Here is a 20,161-nt window from a genome sequence, read left to right as displayed (position 1 = left end):
AGTCGTCAACTAATTTCTTAAATGAATAATCCGGGGTTCCTACAGATCCTTAAAAAAGTCTTAAAAGGCATTGAATTCTTCAATATAAAATAGAGGCCTTAATTGGTATCGAAATGTCTTAAATCAGTATTATTTAGGCCTTAATATTGTTACCACACCACATCATAAATAGGATTTTATTTTTGTAATCCGTATCAAACAATAAATTAAATGACAATGTTTTTCTTACGTTTACCGAACCGCTCACTGTAAAAAATTATTGGTTCTGTCCCGATAGCGGGACCAATAAAACAGATGTTGCGGCCGGACCATGGGATGGTGCGCTGGTAACTTTTTATCTGGACAATATGGGGAAGTTTTGAATTCAACGGAAAATAGGCTATCCATCCAAGAGTTTTCTGCATGGCTAAACCCCCTACCAGGGAATGTCGATGAAGCATGATTGGAATCAAGGCAGTGGAGATACATTTGCGAAGCGTGAAACTCAATGTGTCAAAATCAAGTAATGGAGAAGCAGCAGGTATATCTCCGTTCTGTCCCATCCTTGTCTCAGCAACGTCTTTTCTAATAACGTTTTTAGCATTCTTCCTATATGGAAAGTTTTTCAAAATTTGAAACAAATCTACTGGGCCAGAAAATAATGGTTTATGTTAAAATAAACATTTGGGGTAAATTTGTCGCTACCAGGTTTTTCTTGTGTTTATTGTAAAGTTGGTCTTAGATTTTTATTTTAAGTGGCCTTAAAAAGTCTTAAATTTAACTTGCCTTATGCTGTAGGAACCCTGTAATCATTAACTGCAGTTCAAATATTTTTCGTCCGTTAACATGGTCTATCCAGAACTCCACAAGTGGAATCGGTTTACCGGGTTTCTTTTCGTAAAAATTCTTTAAGGAACCTTTTGCTATCGAAATAAAAATCAACAAATTAATCGATTTGCAAAATATTTGTTAGTTGCAGCTGTAGTATTAATTACATAATGATAAAAGATTTTTTACACAGGTCTTAATTTAAACAAAACTAAACATTTATTACCAAATTAAACTATACAATAATAAAATGTATTGAATGGAGGAAGCAGCAAACCTCGAGCTTTATCTCAAAGCATGGCTGCTAAATGTAATAAGGATTCAGAAAATATATGGCTGTACTGTATTGGCCTATAGTGATAGAAGAAGAAAAAAAAAAAAAACGGTATAATTAGCCAAAAACACGGGCCGGATGGTTCATCAGTCTGTATCTAATTACCGTCGCCTAAAGGGCTGGAGTGAGAAAGTCAGAGTGTCTCTCTTGCTAGAAGTAATGAGACCATAATTGATTGCTTCTGTGATTTGAAAATCATATTTTGTTAAAAAGCAATTATATAGTAAACATTATTAATTGTCCAGCCCTAGTTGGATGGAGCCTTTTTGATTTTTAACACCATGGCTGTTGGAGACATTAACAAACGACTAAATTTCTTTTTCCATAGGTGAGAGGAAAGTATAGCAATGTGCATCAAATCACATCACTATTTGCTCCATGCAACCACAGAAAAAACTTTCATTAAATCTTTGAGTATTTGAAACCATAATTTTTGTTAAAACCTGCTGTACATCGATACTTTTAACCAGACCATGCATACAACTGTGTAATAAAAATGTAAAGAAAATAGTCAAATGAGTCGTCTACCTAAAAAGCAGCCCGGTGTCTTTATATGCGAGGCATTATTCAATAAAACTAATCCTACATAGGGTATTAAATTAGCTATTTTGTTAACAAGAGGTTTATATTTGAGCCTAAAAACACCAAAACAACTCTGATGAGACGTTACAGTATGATCCAACACATGTCTACGCTCTGCATCCTGAAATCAGAGTCTTCTTCTCTAATCTAATCATCCTTTATTTATGAGGCAACCTTATCCCACTTAATGCAATCAAGCGTTGGCTGTTTATATGTCAGCTTCTTATTTAAACTTTAGAGTATGGTCTTAATCATGTCAAGAGTTTGAACCATGCCAGAAGTGTGGCAACATGATGTCTGCGTTATATCATGAACGTTACAGTAAATGGCCTTAATTTGGGGGCGGGGAAGAAAAAACATTTTTTCTATAACTGCTGTTTATATGAAACCAGTCAGCAGGGACTTTAAAACTAGATTTTCCTCTAATAAATGTGTCTTTATAAATCTTTTCCGAAAAAAATATGCAAATATTGCAAAACACTATAAACTTTCCCCAACAGGTAACCACAGGTTTTTGTCCTCAAAGCCCTAAATCGCATCTAAAAGTGCATAAGCAGAAGTCATCCATCCATTGGCAAGAGAAGCTTGACTTGCAGAGAAGAGGGATTTGCAGAACACAAGCTGGGATCATGCCAGTGGAATATGAACGACATAAAAAATTAGGCATCCAGCAGCTCTTAGCCCGAGTCAGGAAAGGCTGTCGGTCTATTCTGGAAGACTGGGGGAAGTTGTAGAAAATGCTAATTATAGGAAGAGCCTCAAGGGTTAGCAGTGTTGTCTGCCTGGCGACAAGCTCTTGACAAACAACTGCTTGGATATTTCTGAGATTCTCTAGTTTCTAAATGGGAGGGTAGGGCATGCAGTACCTTGCAAAAGTTTCCACACCAGTCGGGTATTTTTTATTCTACACCCGCAAATTATCTGTGTATTTTATTAGGATTTGAGTAAAAGACCAATACAAGTGGTGCATAAGTGTGAAGATGGAAAAAGGAAAAAAAGACGCATTTATATATTTATAGCCCCGTTAACCATAACAAAACTGATTGTCTTTAAGAATCATTCGACTGGTTTGTGTAATTTGGTCATCAGAGGTTTGTTTGTGAATACTGGAGAACGAACAGTTTCACAAGAGCAAAGAAACAATGTGGACGGGTCAGGGAGAAAGTTAGATCAGGGTTTGATTTAAAGCACTTTATGAACCTGCAAACACCTCAGAGAGTCTTGTTTTATTGTTATCTTTTCAACCTTTTTGTTTATAAGAGCGGATTTCACAAGTGAAATTCTCCGTTGTGAGATCAAAAAGTTTTATTCTATTTTGTTCTATTTTATCTGATATTGAGAGAATATAACCACTTACCTTCTTAAACATGGATATCCACCAAACCTGATAGGCTGAGCAGGGAGAGCATTGACGCAAGAAGCGTTCACGAGGCCCATAGTAACTCTGGAGGAGCTGCAGAGGGTGGACTCAGCTTAAACTAGTTTGCAAAATACATTAAGGTAAACTTAACTAGAAGTGTTGTTAAAAGACTTTGACTATTATTCTGTAAATAGTTTGAAAACTATTCTATTACTTTCACCTCATAACGCCGTACTACATTGTGTCTTGAAATCTAAACCAAATACCCTTCGGTTTGTTTTTATATTGACCCTTAAGTGGCTGAGATCAACAAACTATCCTGAATCCACATAAAACTGCAAAAAGTTTATGTTTTCTGGCATCTCTGTCAGTTTTCCCTTTGCTTTCTTAACCGATTGAAAAATGTCAGCTGCATCATCCGACTCTGCTGCTGCAGCCTGGAATGTTGCAGTCCGTGCTTCCTTCCTACATGGAGATTCAGTATTGGCTCCGGGCCTGATCATATGGGCCACCAGTGATTTATCGTTAGGGAATGGCTTCATGCAGATAAAATAACCAGACCATTAATGGCCTCACATCTACCCAAGGCTACAATAACACATGAGTGCATTGATATGGAATTTTAAGTGCTAGTTCTTTTACTCAGAGCTCAGGCTGCTGGAAAAGTGAGCAAAGGTATGGCAAAACCTCATTGTAAAGGTGTCATTGTTCAGAGAGAAGATATTTTGCATGAACGCTATGTACTAAACAATCCTTAAATATTTGTGCTCATTATTTCTTCACATATTTACTCGTCTGTCGTCAGCGGAGGTTGTTTCTTGAGTTGTTAAACAGATCTCTAGGGGCCCCTGTAATTGAGCTGACTTGTTGGTTTTTCAGGCTTAGGCCTCGAGGATAAAACAAGGATCTTAACCAAATGTGCAAAACAAAAATCTTTGATCTTTCAAAGAAAGCCTTGAAGGCTCTCATATGTTTTGTCAGTGAATAGTCAGTCATTCTGCCTGTCTTTCCATAAATCCACGGGGAAGTTTTCCTCAGATAAAAAACTGCTATCAAGTCGTTCCCCCTCCCAGCCATCTACTGCAGTCCACCTCCAGATAGCTGTGAGTGCTAGATGGTTTGCTTTTTGTAATTATAATGAAGGCAAGCCAAGGCCAGAGGTTAACGCCTTAAGATTCCCACACACATTCATTTACACTAAGCATGCCCAAGCCGCTTTCCCCCATTTCCAAGGTCCTCCATTCCCAAGTCTTTTCCCTTTTTTCCATTCACCCTCTGTTTTTGCTTTGTCCACAAAGAAACTCTTCCTCATTTAGGCCGCTTAAATTCAGGCTGGAACAGAGTAGGATGAAGAATAGATCTTTGTCTGGCGTTCTCTCTGCGTGAAATTGCAAAGTAACTCTCAAGGTGCCCCTGTGTTCTGGTGGGGGGGCGAAGACGTTGCCGCGTGTTTATGAGCCACTCAGAATCCCCCTTTCTTATTCAACTTCCAGGGAAAGGAGATGGACTGGGAGGCTGTAAAATGCTGATTTCTTTCCAAATCTCCCGCTGTGAAGGAAAGCTTATTGTGAGAATAGAAGCAAAATGATGAGATGCTTGCTGATGAATCCAAATTTAGCAATTTATGGACCAATTATATGAGGAAAAGAAGTGTGCTTTGTTGTAAAAATGTATTACAATTGCATTTTCAGTACAGCATTATATTTAACTGAAAGAGTTCAATTAGTGGGACTCTTATGGTAATATTCAGATTTTTAAACTTTACTGTTTACAGATACAGTCTTATGAAAGGAATTTTACCATGTGCATTGGTATTGAAAATGGCAACAGAAATTTATTTGCACCATCTTTTAAATTCTTTGAAAAGGACTTGCAATGTCTTGACTAGATAAGTAACCATGTTCTTAAAAATATAATTTTCTATTTATACCTAAAGGTGCATTGAGCAGGTTGAAGAAAAAAAAATAAAAATAAACACGTTTATTTCCTTGCCATACATGCCTGTACAGTAAAATTAGCATTCTTCTATTAACAATAGCTGCCTCTAGACTCCAGAGTCATATTCTGTGGGCATGCACACATATGACTCTCTTTTAATATCAAAATAAACAAATGAATGTTAGTTGTACTCCAAGAAAGAATCCTTGATAAGACAGTTGCCAACAAACAGAAAAAAAGCTTTAATAATCATCCTATGGGTCCAGTATTTTAACCATCTCTAAACCTGCTGCAGTCCTCTGTAGAAAACCGGACTGTATGTTGCTGATTTTTAATGTTACTCCATTGCTCATTCATTCATAAGCTATACTGTACTCTGTAGTTCTTCTGCTGGGTAGCAGGGAAACTTGTCTTACAGTTTCCTGTTAAACATAAGACAAATTAAACCTGAAACCAAATCCAAATAACTGACTCATCTCCATTTTCCTTTTGTTTGTCTTTATTTACCAACCTTTCCTGCTCATTGGGCTCTATGCCTGCAGGTACAATGACGTAACTGACGATATGACAGTAGAAGCACTAATCTCGACTGCAGGGAAAATGTATAGCCTTTCTACAATCTATCATATGTACTGCACAGCTTTAAAAGTGAGCTGGATGCGCACCACCTGAATGTCATGTTTCAACACATGCACTGTAGATGCCATGCCAAAAGGCAGATTAAGAAGAATGAGCTTTAGGTAATCTTTCTGTCAGTGAAACATTATTTTAATGATCAATGAACACCATAGTTGTTCCTAAACTGCTAGGTTTGACGAGAACAATTTAAAAACACACCTTTGAGACTCTGCCAGCTATTTCAAAGTGAGAATGGCCAGAAAAGCTGTGCTTTCTCAATGCAAATAGGTTTAATACACATCAAGTTATGTATTGTCTTCTGTCTCTGAAAAGTAAAGGTGCAGACAGTTATGGTTAAATATGTTTTTTTTTTTTTTCCTTTAACAGTAAGAGCATTTGTGTTTAAGGTGTATTTCTACTCTTGGCCACACTATTTTGTATTTGTGGTGGTTGGAATCAGGCCCCCATGTTCTCAGCACCCTGAACACTTCACTCAACATTTTCCTTTCGCACTTCAATCTAAAAGCGGCTCTCTCTGGACTAATTTCTCTCTCAGCACCTCGTAGTAGGAAGAAGAGCTCGGCTTGCTCACATCAAAAGCTAACAAAAGATATTTTGTCTAGGACTCATTTGGAGTCTGGAACCCACCTGTAGTTGACAGTTTGAGGACATCAAACGGGCAGAGTTACCTAGTGGTGTATTGTGTGGGCTCAGGTGGCGACTGGAAAGCCTCTTCAACCTCCCTTTGAGTGACGAGGCTTAGCTGGCGCAGGTGAGCGCCGCAGGAATTCTGTGACCACAATCCTTTGAACCCCAGGAGAAGCTGGGGAACGTAGCGGCTATGTGTGAGCTTTTGAGGGTCGGGTCATGACAGCAGTTATGTAGCACCGATTGAGTTTGGAAGGAGGTCTGGTTGTTATCATTAGATTAAAAGGTGCAAGACGCTCCTTGCTGCATGCCTTAATTGTAGGTGTCTGTTTCTGCTCCCTTTAACTAGGAATTTTCTAACATTGGCCAGAATCCATTCCTCTAGGCCCTGACCTCCTTATTCTAAGTTCTTGTCTATAAAATAATCGGCATGAGGTTGAATACAATTAGAAAATGGGAAACGGAACCCTTCAACTGAAAGGAGTTGGTGTATCATAAGATTTTTGTCAAGACATTCTTCTATCAAAGAAACAAATGCAGCATCCAAATAAGTATGTTGATTTTGCCATATTCTGTTGTACAACTATATTCTTACAGATTTGTAATGTATTAAAAAAATAATTGTAGAATTAAGACAATACAATTATATACAGACCACTCAACATTATACAATGTTTTCTTACTAAATCATGCAATAAATCAGTATTTTTTTCTGCCAAACTAAGAGCGGTTTTACACTTGGGATGGGTAGTACATACATTTGAACCTATGTGGTACCACTGGAATTGATGTCTGTACTCAAAGATATCTGTTTTGGGTACCTTGCAAACGTCATTTTAAATTTTTTTTAAATAAACTAGGATATTTACCTTAAGCGGATAAAGATGATGTTGCTTCCTCATGTTGTTGGATGCAGATGACGAGCCGCCAACAGATACTAATGGCGCTTAATGCAGGAGTTGTAGCCATGGATCTGAGGATCTTGACCCTTCTGAAAAATATTGAGCTTAAGCAAATTATACCTCAGATTTAAAGTTTTCCAGCCGGTGGTCTTGAAGTTCGCTTCACAAATATCACAGCGAGTATAATCTGCATTGCATTTTAGAAAGTTTAGCCTTTCTAGTTTTTTTCTGTTAGCCATCATCACATTCTTGTGCGTGCAATGCTGCGTTCGTGTCTTCCATGGAAAATCGACCATTTTCCCCACTCCCTCACAGTGAAGCGTTTAGGTACTGAAACATGTTACCTTTTGATTTTACAAGAATAGGTTCTTGGTAGTATATCTTGGTAGTCGATATCAATAAATGTACAGAATTCTGTACGAATCCCTGTTTTACACTTTCCCATGACTTTTACAATAACGACGAAGTAAAAGCACAGCGCAACACAGTTGACATTGAATTAAATTGATTCAGCATTTGGTAAAAAAAAAAATGACAGCCTCCTTAAGAATTAAAATTTTTTGATCTTACATAATTTACATAGTCCATGTTGTTGGGTCTCCTCTTAGAAAATTAGTAGCAAGGTTTAAAAAATTCAAAACCTTTTATTTATGATCTTGCTTATTGAGAATTACCTAAATAATTAACAAAGCTGTTGTTATTATTTGCTGGATTTTCTTCGTCCTGCTGACCTAAAGGGAATCAAATTTACATTTTTCTTTCCACAGAGACCTCCGGAGTAACATGATCAGTCGCATTGAGCCGGGAGCTTTCCTTGGACTCAGAGCACTGAAGAAACTGTGAGTATCAGAGCATCTGCTGTTCCTTCAGATATTTAGTCAAAGGATTCACAACCAAAGAGATTCTCCCCTTAGTGATCACACTTGCAGGATTTAAACTCTTTGAGTGTTAAAGAAAATACGTGACATAGTTCTCTTTGTTCCTTAAGCCAGACTTAAAAAGAAAGAAAACAGTTCAGGATCAATAAGGAGGAGCCTGTTTGGGTGTAATATGGCACACACATAGCAGCAATGGATATAGAAATGGTTTAAATCACAAGATGCTGCTATAGAGACTGTACTAACTGGAGAAGTATAACACCCTTCCATGCTGTCAGGTACTCATTGTTTCCAACATGGATTGCTGTGACGTCTCTACACCAAATATACAAAGCAGTTGCATTATTTGGGCGTCTTTCAGTTGCAAGTCAATGTTTTCAATCCAGAACCTCCCTGTAACTTATTACGCCTCCACTTATGTCCTTTTCTGATTTTTCTATATATTTCCAAGTTCTTCTGAATTCTGTTTGAAGCAGGTGTACCAAAAAACGTGTTTTGTTTAAAAACTAAACATGGTTTTCAGGCCTCGGTCTTTCCTCCCATCCTTTTCCTGTCAGGAATTACGAAAACGTTTTAAACATTCCTTGTTGCATAAAATGTCTTTCAAACGTGTTTTTAAAAAGCATAGAGTTAATTATTTATATTAAGCTTTATGTTTTTAGTTTAGTATTAAAGGTTGAATTAATTCCCTTTCATTTTTCCGTGACAAAGGGAATTGTATAGAAGGAGTTGCTTTAGAAAATTAAATAAGGGCGTGAGGAACTCATATCATAGAAATTAACTGTTACCAGAATCTGCTTATTCTACCAACTGTCATGCAAACTTTCATGTAAAAAAAAAAAAAAAAAAAAAGAAGTTAGTTAGAGGTGTTCCATCCATTGTAGTAGATAAATCAAGGTGATGCAATGTGAAACCTATTCGATTGATTGACTGAGTTTATTGATCTCACAGTGGAGAAATTTACTCGGCACATCAGTTCAAATATGCAAAGAAGAATGTGCCAAAGAAAGAAAAAGGTGCATGGGATATATACGGTACATACAGTGTGTCCACATATGACAGCTTTTTAAATTTTTTATATTAGGATCATTATACAGGGTTATTGCACAGTGTGTTTACATGTGCATTTATACAGATGGATAGATATATATATGACCTGCAGTAGTTCTCCTTTTTCACAAACAGGGTGAACAGGGTGACACGCATTGACTTTATTCTTGTCTATATAAACAGGAAGTGGTGCTAGCAAGCTAATGGTCCAAAGACTTGCAATGGCCCACCTATTTAGGTCGATCTCCAGTAGCTGAAGCAGGAGCAAATCAACACGGACTCTTGCGTGTTTGTAAACACATAAATACCACGAGAATTCAGCTTACAGGGAAGGTTATACAGAAATCATAATCATCTCAACTTTGGATCAGAAAGTCGGACAAAATAGCCTATTAGATATCAGCAAATTCACTGATCACTCCATGCATCAGTGTCATACAATAGATTAAAAAGTAGATGTACTGCTCTGGAGATGTAGCTGTTGGTTTGAGCTATGCTGACAGGACAGAACAGAGGAGTGGTCTTATTAAGTGCAGGATTCTTTCCGCCATCTTTACCAGAGACAGAGGAAAAGGGGGGTCTGGCCCAGAGCTATAAATGGTGCAGAATAAGATGTCCATATGGCTTATTACAATAAAGAAGAGAATAAAACTTATAATTTGAAAGGAAACTGATTTTGCTTACAGTTCAGGGAATTTAATACAATATAGGTGTGTTGAGAGGTTAAATGTGCATTCAAGTTCAGCCTTTAGCTGAAGAAAATCCTTTTTTTAAACTAGTAATTTCTTAAATGTTATTTTTTTCTAGTTTTAATGGACTTTGCATAATGTTAATGGCTTTTTTTGCCTTTCTTACCTGAGACTTTTATATTGTTTGTTTTATTGGAATTATATCATATTGACCCAAATTAAGAAATATATTGTAATATAAGTTTTGCCAATATTGTCCACCACTGTTCATTTGTGGTTTTACATAATGTGTGATTGTAGAGCTGTGAGTCTGTTGCATGAGACCGAGGTGGATTCATCAGATTGTGTTCAGCCTGAGCCAACACAAACTTTAGCTTGGCTGCTGCTGTGGAACAATAAAGAGCTCACCAGGAAAGCAATCGTCTCTTCCTGCCTGCCTCTTCTCTGTGTATTTTAAAGCCTTTTACTCAGATCAACAGCTGTTGGAAGGATTTTTTTTTTCTTTCCCTGTTCTTTTTACCACCTTAAATAGAAGCACCTGTGAAGAATTAGTGTGATTTCACAAAATAGGAGCTTATTTACGAAAATAGGATATAATCAAAACCTGGGACATGCAGCTGTGCATCTGCTCAAAGAATTGGAAAAATCTTGGAGTAAGACTTGGAAATAACTTGCATTGATAGAAAAAAAAAATACCTTGCTACTGAGCAGTTGGTTGTATCGTGATATCTGAAAGTTTTTATGGTCAAGAATTTTTTGGGAAAGATTTTTCTCATGATTTGTTCTCTTTCTCTCTACCGAACCTGAACCACAACACACAATCAAAAGGCAAAGCACTTAGAGAAAGGGAGATTTTGGTTTGCGATTTTTCTGCAAACATTTAGCCAATTTATCATACACCACCCCGAATCCCACCATTTGTGTTTTATATTGGTGGTAAATAATATGCCTTTAGTTATGGCTTTGAAAACCAGCTGACATTTACACTGGGCTCATCTAAACTTTTCCAGCTATTAAAATTTCTGCTCTCTAATGTGAACATTTATTTTTTAAAAATAACATAAAGAGAGAAACAAAATGTACGAACCAAATAAAGCTTTAATTTTGAAATGGGTGTTTTTCTTTCGTATTGACAGTCTCTTAGCCAAAGCTGACAGTTTTCTCCGCCTAAGATGTTTGAATACATTTTAACACCCTTCTTTGCTCAGCAGTGCGGATCCTTCTGCCGGCGGCCTCCTTTAATGTACATTCCTCCAACAGCTGAAGCGGCTCTGCTCAGACCTAATCACATTAGGCTATTTTTGCTCTTGCTCAGCATGTCATACACAGCAGCTGATGTGCTGCGCTCAAACCATCCTTCCTATTAGTTTGCTACACGGCAGTGTCTGAAAGCAATGATATTCTAAGAACATAGCCTGGTTTGCACGTTGAGTTACTAGAGCAATTCCTGACATAGTTACTGATTACTATAACTATGTTCTCTGTCTTGTTTGAAGTGCTGCGAAATGTCCTTAAAACATGATTCCAGATGGGGAAAAGAAGAAAGGGAAGGGGAACCCCCTCCTTTAAAACCCATTTTTGTCTCCTTCCCTTTCCTTAATGCAGAACACGATACTTGTTCAAATTGGCAAGTCTGCAACAGGCAGTTCTCCTTCAAGTTGAGCTAATAATCCCACACAGCAAATTCCTCGTCTGCTACCTGACAGACAAACGCCAGTAATAAAAATAATGAATGCTTGGAAGTTTTAATTCAACAAGTAGTTATTTTCCTGGTATACTTTTATTCCTCAAGCAGTTCAGCTGCTTGGCATTCACTTTTCTTTTGCATCTACTTATACATTTTTCCTAACCTGACAACAGCCAGATGCATGTCTCGCTCCGCCCAGCTCCACTCACATACATCTGGGAACCCGCTCATTGAAAGTGATTTCCCCAACCGAATTTATGGTCTGTCCAATCAGGACGCAGAGTGGGTGTGTCCTGGAGTGGAGAAGCGACCGTGAGATTCCAACAACAATGGCGGCTCGCATTGAGGAAGCAAGCGTTAGCATTGATGCTGCTATTTCTTCTGTGTTGTCCAATCTATCTGATATTGTTTCATTAAAAGACCATCAGAGAACGGCTTTGAAGGCTTTTATTGGTGGAAACGATGTTTTCGCCCTTCTCCCGACCGGATTTGGCAAGACCTTGATCTACCAAATGGCTCCTCCTCTCACAGCGTCACGGGTTAGCTTCGGTGTGAGTGGTTGAAATAGCACGTCAATAAAGATGACAGACAAGTGGCTTATCCAATCATATGCAAGGAGTTTTGATAAGGCCCAGCCTTCAGTAAAGGCAATTCCTATGGCGGGTTCCCAGATGTATGTGAGCGGAGCTAGGCGGAGTGAGACATGCATCTGGCTGTTGTCAGGTTACATTTTTCCTGCCAGATGTCTGAAATTAAATTGTTGTTAGGGGAATATTTGTGTCATGCTAGAAATGTTTAACTTTATAGGTTTAATTATAGTCTCTATGCAAATGATCCATCCATTTACCATACCACTCTATAGTTGTTGACAGAGCTGTGGGGGGTGAGATGGAGCTGATCTTTAGCCTTTCATTGGGCTAGACAGAGGCAACTAGAAATACTACAAGATGATTTTTTTCAAGCAGGTGGAGTTAAACCAAGTTAAATTTTATTAGTGTACAAAAAACTTTATTTATATAATGAAAGTTTTTTTTTTTTTTTTTTTAGTTTATAAATAGGAAATTATTAGAATTTTAACTTTGATTTACCTGAGGAAAATGTTTTGGGGGTAAGCATTTCATCTTCTTTTTTAAACTGGTTTGCCATTATACCACTGGGAATTGATTAGGGTTGCTACTAACGATTATTTTGCAAATCGATTAATCTGTCGATTATTTTTTCGATTCATCGATTACCGTAATAGTCGAATTGCCAATGGCTCCTTAACGAAGATTTTTATGAAATTAAACCAGGTAAAGCTAAACCTTTTCCACTTGATGAGTTCTGGATTCAGTATAATGACAGAGCAATAATATCAAAATTATACAAAATATGTAAACATTTTGCATTTAAGATTAAAAAAGTTTTCATCTACGTGGGTTGCTCTGTCAGGTAAAGGCATGTTTTGATCTCTATACTCCAGTTAACTATTAATTGTTTACTAAAGTAGTTGACCAATATTTAAATAATCTATTAATCACGATTAATCCAATTAGTTGTTTCAGCCCTAGAATTGATGCCCTAGAGATAGATCCTCCATCCTCCATCGTTTTATTGTTTACCTCAAACATGATGATCAAAAATTTGGAAATTAAACAGGTTTAGAGCTTTAGTGTGTTGTTCAAGATTAAACGTCAGTTCAAAATAGATTAATTTGGTCAACAAGGAAGATGCAACAGATAGGCTTTGTGGACCAATTGTGAAAAAAAACCAACAAAAAAAAAACCTATGGCATTGGTTAAAGAGTGGAGACGGCACGTTCAGGAACTCTTCTTGCTAAACCAGTGGTTTAGTGGTTGTGGGATATTTTCCCTTGATTGGCTTCACATCACATTTACCAGGTGGTATCCTTGTCTACCTTCGGGGAGCACCACACCCTAGGATATCTGGGCAAGACAATCCAACATGTTGGTTATTGATCGGTGCAGTTGCCGATGTCTTTCTGGACAGATCCAATCACTCTTTGCACTCCACACACAGCAGGGGTGCCTCATTGGAAATCAGAGCCTCTCAGAAGGGGAAGATGGGGCAACATTGTGCGATAATCTTCCCATGTGAACCAGGCATTAGCCTTCTGGTTTGACAGAGAACTAAAGCCAAAAACAAAACCCTTGGATTCAACTCTACGAGCTTCAATCTGATTTCTTCCAAACCCATATGCTCTGATTAGAGGACTGTCAGCTGATTACCAGACCCATGACATTAGGTATTCATCTGAGAGTATGCTGGTCTGTGACTAAACCCAAAACTGCATTTGTTTACCTTTTTTGTTTTTAAATGCATTCTGCATCAGTCTGTTTTGAGATTTGACTTCTCTAGTGTGCATTTTCCTCCTAAATTTGTTTAACTTTGCCTCTGTATATTATGCCTTGTCTCATGACATTCCAGCCAAACTGCCAGAGTAGACCCTTGCTCTATCTTTGTCAGACAATCCGAGACACAGATGTGGAGAATCCTGAGTTTTGTCCCTTTCATTTCATCATGTTTTAATTGCTATGAAGGTCATAGAACCTGTCGGATCAGATGCCAGATCAATGAGGTATAAATTCTAAACTTGGATTTTCATGTAAACATTTCTAAAGTATGGTGTTTTTACACACACATTGTTGCTGTAGATATGACTGTACTACAAGTTGGCAGTGTTTAAAGCAGTCGGAGCCTTGTGGCTGTCCTTGCACTGCTATATGATGGAGAATGAAGTAACTGACGTCAGCAACATTCATCTTCTTGAATTTTCGTGGCTAGAATCATCAGGTGCTCCTCCTGGGAGGCGTGAGGTGTGTTGGGCATTTCTCTTTGATGTTTTTCCACAGATGTCATGTCAGGTCACATCCAGAGTTGAAGAAAACAGACACTTTTGATGTGTTTGACATTAATAGTCGGTGATTAATCATCTCCCACTGTGCCACTCTGCCTTTAAAGTTTCAACTCCCCCCCGAGGCCCACATAGACATTATCTAATGCCATCTTGGAAGTTGTAAACCTGTCTGCTGGATTTTTGAGCTCCCTGCCCCGACCTGTTGGCTATGCCTGACATTCTAACTTTTTAAATACAATCTTTTCTCCACTTTTACGATAATCAAGGAATCTGTTTTTCTTTTTTCTTTTGAATCTTTTCCAGGGACCTGTTTAACAACAGCATTAGCTGTCTAAATGGAGACATCTTCAAGGGCCTGGACAGCCTGAGTCGACTGTGAGTCTTGTTTGTTCTTCTGAATATATTAAGTGGAATAAGTGAAGTATAGACATTAACAATGTGTCTTTCTGCAGAAACCTTTCAGGAAACTTGTTCTCCTCATTGGCTCAGGGAACGTTTGACAGGCTGGTGTCTCTGAAGGCACTGTAAGTATAATAAGGAAATGGTCTACAGCCGTTTACCTCATCCATTCCCTCAAATGTAAATGTGGTCTAAATTTTGTTACATTAGGGTCAAAAACAACTAATCAGCTTACAATTGATTGTTGTATAATGGTTTTATACATTAAGATTTGTCCCATCCAATTGACTGATTACATCTGTTTTGATGGAACTTCGTTCACTGTTGTAGTGTTGCTATCGTCCTGTAGAGGGCCCTGCTCTTCATTCTTGAGTGAAGCTTCACTGATATGGGGCTGAGGCATGCTAGAGCATAAACATGAGTTAGTCCAGAGACCAGTCCAGGTTATACTGTTTATTTCTGATAAAGATGCAGAATTCACTTTATGTGTTTCTGGTTGTAAATATTAACACTAGATAAACTTAAGTTATTGCCTAAATAGCACCCATTTAGCTGTGCTAAATGGTGGAGCATCGCCAACTTCTATGCTGTGTACAAAAGGCAAAAATATGATGACAGAAAAGTGAAGGGCACTTTCTAAAACATTAGTAACTTGATAGAAATTCTGGCAATTGGCATGTTTGACTGGAACCACCCATTTAAAACTTGCTTAAGCCTCTGTCACACCTTGAAGATTTAGACCAGCGTATGCCTGACGTAAGAAAAATCTGGCAAAAACGGCATACGTTGGCTAAGTTATGGGTGGGTTTTGTATAAGTTTTGATCATGCTGAAACATGTCGACATACGGAAAATTTGTTGAGAAATTTTGAGCAAGTTATCTGCTAATTGACATACGTTAAGTCTAAGTTACTCATAAGTCGTGGCGTCCAGCTTATCCAAAACCTATGAGTAGCTTGTGCGTAACTTATCAAGAACTTATCTTCAACTTTGACGTGTTCCAGACGACCGCTGAATGTGTTTCTAACTTAGAGCTACTGTATAATGAAGTATTGGCAGCATTGTGGTATGAAAGCGGATTCACAGGAGGAAACTGTAACTTCTCCTCCAGATTTGATTCCCATCATAGGGTGAGTGAGAAGGTGAGTGTGATGGATCCTCCCTGCTCTCACGCCCACGACCAACAAGCTTCCTAGCAGACATGATGCTAAATCTGCAAACCTTCTTTCTTTTTATTTCTTCTTTTTTTTGGGGGGGCGGGCATCTTTGGACATCTTTTTATGCAGACCAGAACTCTTTTAACTGATGCTTCATAATGCCCATGGAATGATGTGCATCAGTATGCTGTCATGCATTATACATAAGTTAGGTTGTTGTTGGACATAAGTTTTGGACTTGTTATAAATACGCTATGTATACGCCCAAAATAAAAAAAAAATGTATAGAAAGTACAGCGTATGCCAGCGTTTTAGGAGATTCTTTGGAGAATTGGAGATTTTTTGGATTACGTGACAAAGCTATAAAACTGTTACTGTCAATTTTTTTGAAATATGGCAAATAGTCAAAAATTTTATGTCATATTTTAACAATTTGTGAGATTTTTTAGTTTTTTATTCAGTATTTAATGCAGCTGGTACAAAAAATGGTTAAAATAAAAATGTACTTTTTATTTTCAGGAAATTGTAAAAAAAAAATAAATAATAACCATTGATCTTATGGAAAGATCCTCTTGATAAAACTCTGTTTTTAAGAAAATTGCCACTTTGACCAATAAGATGGATCAACTTCAGATTAATTTATTTGTGGATAAGTTGCATTATTTGTCATCAGGCTTCTTTCTGATTTCAGGGAGTTTCAGACACCTTACCTCCTCTGTGACTGCAACCTTTTGTGGCTGTTGCGTTGGATAAAAGAGCGGAACCTTTCTGTGAAGAACACAAAGTGTTCCTACCCTCAGTCACTCCAGGGTCAGCTCATAACCTCGCTGAGGCCTGAGCTCCTCACATGCGGTAAAGGCACAGACTGTTTTTGTTGATACAATCACAGCCCCTCCTTTCTTGCTTTCTTGGCTCCTCCTTTCTAGTCTGTTGTCCCGCATTGTAAACTGAACTGAATTATTTTGTTTTTGGGATCTTTTTTAATTATTTTGATCATAGCGCATTGCAGGACTATGATCTTCTTATTTAGATTTAGAAGCCCATTATAATTAGAATCAAAATTAATGTAAAATCTGTAATGAAAGACGCAGTCATCACTGCACAGATGAGGGGCCTTGGTTCAGATTGATGCCTTCAGCATCATCTCCACATCACCAACCGTGGTTTGAATGCCAGCAGAGCCTGAAGATAATTTCTGCTTCAACCTTGTAATATCTTATTTAGTGCTGTTTGCAAAGTCCAAATAGAGAAGTCTCTGGTTTGAGAACTAGATCTTGAAGATGATCTTTGTTCTTTAAAGAAAAACTCACCCTAACATTAGCTTTTCTTTGCTATTTAACTATATGTTCTCCTGATCAAAACTATAAGACCAGTGGAAAAATTGTCATATGTCGAGGAAAATATAATTTATATTTTGCACTGTTTGTTGTAATCCTTCGTTCACACAAAGTTGAATAAAATATCCACCAAAAAAAACAAAAACGTAATTGTAAAGGTTAAACCCCCTGAAAAAGCTGTGTAATAAATATGCCATGCTAGTGCTGCCATTCTGCTATAGAGGGCAGAAAGAAGTAGGATGTAAAATATTAACACAGCAAAAAACAAAAATAATAAACCTGTAAAATCCTTAATAAATTAAATAGCTTCAAGCTTATGTATAGTCTGTTTTGGAGCCACTTCTTCATGATGGGACCCCTAACAGACAAGGAAGCTTGTTACGGTATATAGAACCAACCCCAGCTTTGCCTGAATGGGACCCTCTTAGAGCCTCCGAATGCAAAGAAAGAGACGGGAAAATAAGAGTAGTCAATTTATTGCAAAAACCATTAAACTAAAATAGGCTATTCAGCATCTGATTGAAGATTTGAGGTTATATCTAAAAATAAAATAAAAAGAGCCACAAAAACTTGTTAAAATGGAAACAAACTGTTCAAAGGACCCAGTAATGAGTAGCTGCACTGTTCTTGTTAATCACCTCGAAAATGAGTTTCAGCATCCTTGATGTTGGTCTTTCTATGGCGGAATCTGGCATTCAGTGTCTGGAACTGGTGTCTATTTTTTAAACTTTACTTACCATCCAACCCCAAATGTTCTCTGTTAGATTTAGAATGAAAGAACACACAGGATGGTTTTAAAGTGAATCCTCCTGCTTTTGAAGATATAAGCTGTTAAATTTGATGGTCTTTAACTTTTGATCAGATAACTCATTATCCTTAAGAAGGTTTAAAGGACTGTTTAGCTACATCCTGTTCCTGTGCTGAAGGGACTGCAGAATAACTAATTAATTTTCCCCATGACATGTTGATGCCTGACATAAGATAACTTGGTTCCTGCATCTCGACTTTTTAGGGAATGGCTTTGACCTTTCAGTCACGTGACGTGACTGTTTAAAGCAGTTTTCTGCTTTCAAACCTTGGCGTTGAAGCTTGTTCTGATCCTTTTAGCTGTGCGTTTAAGTAGAGGCAGCAATTTAACTGACAAAATAGTCCTTTGTGTGCATTTCTACCAGAATGGCCCATGTTTGGGGAACTTGAGCTTGCCACTGACATAGCAGATAAGAACAAGCCTGCCCAGGCCGGTCCTGCCTTTGTTTGGACCTTCTCATGTTATTTCAGGTCTCCTCTCATTCTGGGATTATAAAACACGTGACACAGATTTACAGGGAACTTCTTTTCAGCATGAATTGAAAGTAACCCTGAATATAAAGGAATTCAGCTTAATATTCTCTTTTTTTCTTTTCTTTTTTTCTGAACTAGGGAGAATAAAACCATTCAAACAAGGATCCCTACCAATGCTTTTTTTTTTTTATTCTAGACAAGCTTGGGGGGGAAAATAAACCAAGAAATTTCTAAAAGCCTTTCAAAATAAAACCAATTTCCTGTTTGGCTTCTTTTTCAGATGCTCCCCTCGAGCTGCCCTCCTTCCACCTAACCCCGTCCCAACGTCAGGTCGTCTTTCAGGGAGACAGCCTCCCCTTCCAGTGTCAGGCTTCCCTTGTTTCCGAAGACATGCAGGTACTCTGGTACCAGAATGGCCGAATGGTTAAACCAGATGCCACTCAGGGCATTTTCATAGAGAAGCGCATCGTGCAGAACTGCTCACTCATTTCCAGGTAACACTCACTTCTACATTTGCCCGAGTTAAAATTAATATCTGGAATCTAATCTTTTATTTCCAATTTTCCCATCAGTGCCTTAACCATCTCTAACATCCAGCCCGGGTTTATGGGGAATTGGGAATGTCGGGTACGGACGAGCCGAGGAAATACGACCAGGACCGTGCACATTGTGGTTCTGCAAAGTTCTGCTAAGTACTGCGCTCCTGAACGGGTTTCCAACAACAGGGGGGAGTTCAGGTACATGTAGAAAAAGACTCAGAACAAGCCACTGACCAACTTGATTCTGATAATGTTATATTTGATTCCAACACCTTTTAGGAATTCTTTGCACTTGTTTGCTTTAATTAGTAGCAGCAGATACTGAAATGTTAACTATATAAATCATCTACAACAGAACCAAGTTAAATAAGATGCATCATTTAATTATCCTCTTATAGGCTAATAAAGTTACCGTATTTTCACGACTATAAGGCGCACTTAAACGTCTTTTTTTTCCCTCAAAATGTGCGGTGCGCCCTATGGTGCGGTGCGCCTTATGTGTGTTGTAACTGCGACTTTTGAGACCACCTCATTGAGGAGATGATGAAAGAGTGGCTGAATGGAAGGAGACCAGGTGTTTTTTTTCCACCCCTCACCATCGCTGTTAATATGTAACTCCATGCGTGCCCATCTCACAGCTGATGTGAAAAACATGGGGAAACAAATTAACGCTGCTCGACATCGGTGTGAACCGGACCCAGCAGGTGCAGCAGAAGCAGCGAGTTTACATGCAAAGTCAATGGTTGACGCGCATATAGGTGCAGCAAAAGGTCCCGCAGCGCATTTTGGTGCAGCACGTCGGGAGCGTTTAAGCATCTGAAGCGCCGCGCTTCTGCTGCTCAAGATGGAAAAATTGAAGTTTTGCTGCTGGACGCGCCGCATCAACCAATCAGAGAAGCTGATCTGGGAGCTGCCAGAGAGACAGACAGCGCTCTGATGACATATGATATTAACGCAAATGGAAAAGGCTGGATGGATGCGTGGCTGAGGCAGGTGTATGTGAGAAGACTAGGTGGTTTTTTCCACGCATCACCATCGCTGCGTGCCCATCTCACAGCCGATGTGAAAAAAAGGTGAATCAAATGAACGCTGTGCTCGC

General features: G+C 38.3%; 1 protein-coding gene across 2 annotated transcripts in view; it reads left to right on the top strand.

Moving 5' to 3' along the window:
- The window catches only part of adgra3 (adhesion G protein-coupled receptor A3), a 41,548-nt gene that overhangs the window by 12,342 nt on the left and 9,045 nt on the right, over window positions 1-20,161 (top strand). For both annotated transcript variants that reach the window (XM_038272572.1, XM_038272570.1), the window contains exons 3-8: window positions 7,957-8,028; window positions 14,654-14,725; window positions 14,803-14,874; window positions 16,597-16,757; window positions 18,804-19,017; window positions 19,096-19,260. In XM_038272572.1, the coding sequence (XP_038128500.1) occupies window positions 7,957-8,028; window positions 14,654-14,725; window positions 14,803-14,874; window positions 16,597-16,757; window positions 18,804-19,017; window positions 19,096-19,260 (756 nt within the window). The remainder of the gene's footprint in view (window positions 1-7,956; window positions 8,029-14,653; window positions 14,726-14,802; window positions 14,875-16,596; window positions 16,758-18,803; window positions 19,018-19,095; window positions 19,261-20,161) is intronic.

Source organism: Cyprinodon tularosa, unplaced genomic scaffold (genome assembly GCF_016077235.1).
Source record: "Cyprinodon tularosa strain WSP-4 unplaced genomic scaffold, ASM1607723v1 ctg838, whole genome shotgun sequence".
Lineage (NCBI taxonomy): Eukaryota > Metazoa > Chordata > Actinopteri > Cyprinodontiformes > Cyprinodontidae > Cyprinodon > Cyprinodon tularosa.
This window is presented reverse-complemented; position numbering and strand designations above follow the sequence as displayed.